The sequence below is a fragment of the Sinocyclocheilus anshuiensis genome, unplaced genomic scaffold (assembly GCF_001515605.1).
Source record: "Sinocyclocheilus anshuiensis isolate Anshui unplaced genomic scaffold, SAMN03320099.WGS_v1.1 scaffold464, whole genome shotgun sequence".
Classification (NCBI taxonomy): Eukaryota; Metazoa; Chordata; class Actinopteri; order Cypriniformes; family Cyprinidae; genus Sinocyclocheilus; species Sinocyclocheilus anshuiensis.
Window position 1 is genome coordinate 290,658 of NW_015555731.1, and position 3,485 is coordinate 294,142.

The 3,485-nt window shown below is 38.6% G+C and overlaps 1 protein-coding gene across 1 annotated transcript in view; it reads right to left on the minus strand.

Moving 5' to 3' along the window:
• Positions 1 to 3,485, minus strand: part of LOC107672912 (heat-stable enterotoxin receptor-like) — a 38,747-nt gene that overhangs the window by 23,506 nt on the left and 11,756 nt on the right. Inside the window, exons 8-9 of the mRNA XM_016466283.1 lie at positions 1,055 to 1,193; positions 798 to 880 (exon numbers count right to left, since the gene is read on the minus strand). Coding sequence (XP_016321769.1) covers positions 798 to 880; positions 1,055 to 1,193 — 222 coding nt within the window. The remainder of the gene's footprint in view (positions 1 to 797; positions 881 to 1,054; positions 1,194 to 3,485) is intronic.

The window sequence follows — 3,485 nt, forward strand, 5'->3', positions numbered from 1 at the left end:
ATATATATATATATATATATACAGTGACTAATATATATATATATATATACACACACAGATTAATTCGGCAACGAAACACTAATGCTGAGTTCACACTACATGATTTTCAGATTAGAGAGAGAGAGAGAGAGAGAGATAGATAGATAGATAGATAGATAGATAGATATTTCTTCATGCAGCTGTTCTGTATATTCTAATGCAAAAAATTTACTGATATTGCCCCGTAGTTTGTACAAGGCCAATTGCTTAATAAAAAATAAAAACAAAAAAAGTCCTCCTTGAGCTTCCCTCTGCTCTGTATCTTGCTCTCTCATTGGCTGTAGGTCATCACCGATGTATTTTTCAGTCAGAACTCATTTCACACAGCAGGATTTTGAATCGCAGACAGGTCCAGATATGTTGCATGCCAAATATTTCACAGGCATCAGTGACACATCGGCAATTCTCTCAGATCGCGTCTTTGATCATTCACATTGCGTGATTGTCACTCGCGTGAACGAGCACCGATTTGCCTCCGATTTCAGGCATTTGTCAGCGATTACGAAAAACCTGTCGGCGAGTGAAAATCGGGGCTAAAATCGTGCAGTGTGAACTCGGCATAAGTGTAAAAACAAGGCATTGCTGTAAATTTGAATATATCTTTTAGTCACTATAATCTTTTGAATTGGTTAACCAAAAAGATTTAGTGGATTACCGTTTCTTCATATTTCATATTGACGTCAGTTTATGAGTGAGTCATTGAATTGATTTGTACCAAAATGCAACTTTGGTTTTACGAATTAAGACAATTGACTCACCTTGTATGAGCCGGTTGTGTAAACCACAGACAGATTGAGATCTCTATCTCCGCTAGCGTCTAATTCATAGTGTCCTCCCATACCTGAACACACACACATCGATATCTCATAAAATTTATCATAATTATTTTTTTTGTAATTGCAAGGACCCATTTCTTTTTAACAAATGACCTAAGTATTGAGATATGGGTTCTAGCGAATGTTATATGATATGAGCAATGATCCAGTGTCATGCTGTTTTTTTAGGACGCACTTACCCTCGAAGCTCATGTTTCTGAAAGGCTGTTCAATGATGCCACTGAATGGCTGCTGTTTCATCACCTTCAGGTTTTGTCTCATCATATCGCCGAAGAGAACCACGGCATCATGGTAAGCCACTACATAATCATTCAGCGCCTGCAGGATGGGAATTATCAAATGAGACAGAACAATGCGTTAAGGCCCGTTCACACCAAGAACAATAACTATAACTATAAAGATAACATTCTAAAAATCGTTTCAAATTTAAGAGAATAACAGAGTTCACACCATGACTATAACAATATAGAGGAACAATATCGTTGGGATCACTTTCAGATTTTTTTTTACAGCTGATTAACGATAAAACACTAGTTATGTTTCCATCCAAAGATGTGAATTAAACTTGAGCGCAAAACTGGAATATCGCATAAAACATTTGCGAATAATGCCAAGTTCACACTACACGACTTAAAACATTGGCAGATCGCTGTGTTGTTCAGACTACATGACTTGATTGTCTGTCTTTAAATCATTGTCAAGTCAAGTCTGCTTTATTGTCAATTCTTCCACATGTACATTGTGGTGTTCACACTATGTGACACTACGTAAGTAATCTGCAACCGGGGATTACACACTACACGAGCTGACAACAGGCACGTTTAACTTGAAGCAGCGCTGCGCAGAATGATCAGTGTATGACATCGAAGTACTGCGAGAGTGATATGCTTTCGAATCGCTCTCGCGGTACTTTGATGTCATACACTGATCATTCTGCGCAGCGATGCTTCAAGTCGAACACGCCTAACAACTCTATCACCCAATGACTCTATCCTATCCCCAAACCACGTTTTGTCACAAAAACACACGCGAGAAGTGGAACGGGAATGGTGTGAAACAATACGTGAAACAGGAGTTGTTTATTTGAAAATAGACATCGGGAAGAAATGGCGCTGCAAGCTGTTTGCGCGATGATCTGTTCTGAAAAAAATCGCTCCATTTATTGTCCAAACTTTTCTTAAAGCCATGTTGCAGCTGCTGTTTTTCTTCCAATGACCTCAACCCATGCCTATCTCAATGGCTGTAGCTCGTCACGACACCTGACACCACGTGATGTTGAGTCGGCCGACCTTAGCATGCTAGATATTTGTTTGCTGTCAGCAAGGCGTCGGCAAGGCGTCGGCGACGCGTCAGCGAGCCTCTTTGATGCGTCGTTGAGTAGTTCACACATAAAGATTGCCGAGCGCTGATGATCCGCTGATTTTCCACATGGTGGAATTTATTCGGTAAATGTGTTTCCATCGTAGTTTATGCAAATGTTTTCCTATCGGATAAAACGTTTATCGTACTCAATTGTGCGCATAAGTTTTTAATGCACATTTTTAGAATTTATGCGCATCTTGGCATTTCCATCCAGCGTTTTTTTATGCGATATTCCAAAATGTGCATAAAAATAGGTTGATGGAAACATAGATATATTGCTATGTTTCCATCCAAAGATTAAAATTAAACTTGTGCGCAAAACTGGAATATCACATAAAACATTTGCGAATAAAGCACCGTTTCCATCCAACGAGTCAAAGAGAGCAAAATCATCACTTCCTGGTAAACGGGCACTAAATATCTCTAAGAAAACTAGGAGAAGCCACTGAATATAATAATTTTCATATATGATCAATTAATTGCGCCTCAGAGCGAACAGACGAAACACAATAAATGTAGACATTGCGTTCGGCGGCGGATACCAGCTGTTTGGGAACACAGTCGTGTAAGACAATTATACAGAAATACTTTGACGACAGACTTTGCTCAGGCATTTCAGAATGACCAAAACAACATATAGATGATGTTAACGAGATCGGTCCACTGCTAGTCAAGTTATCCCGTCTCATAGCTCAAAGTCACATGACTTTCTCGATGCACATGGAGGGATTTATTCGGTAAATGTGTTTCCATCGTAGTTTATGTGCATTTTTTCTTATCGGATAAAAAGTTTATCCTACTCAAATGTGCACACACGTTTTTTATGTGCATTTTCAGAATTGATGCGCATCTTGGCTTTTCCATCCAGCGTTTTTTTTAAGCGATATTCCAAAATGTGCATAAAAATAGGTGGATGGAAACATAGCTAATGACAACTAATCAGACTTCATTCAAATTTAAAGGGCTTGCACATTTGAAATAGCAGGCGACAGAAGCAAACAGACATTGCACAGCAATCAGAGTACCATAAAACATAAAATGACCTCAGGTATTCAGCGCTAGTTTCGACAACATTGTCTTGCCTCCTCTGAAGTTGCAGTAGAAAGCACTACGTATTGTTTTTATTCCACTACATTGACTAGGTTAGAGATATTTAAGTTTATTTTTAACTAAATCAGCTGACAATAAGTCAGACTAACTGAAATAAATCTGGTTTATTTGGTTTATTTGTTTTATGAAACAGGCCCC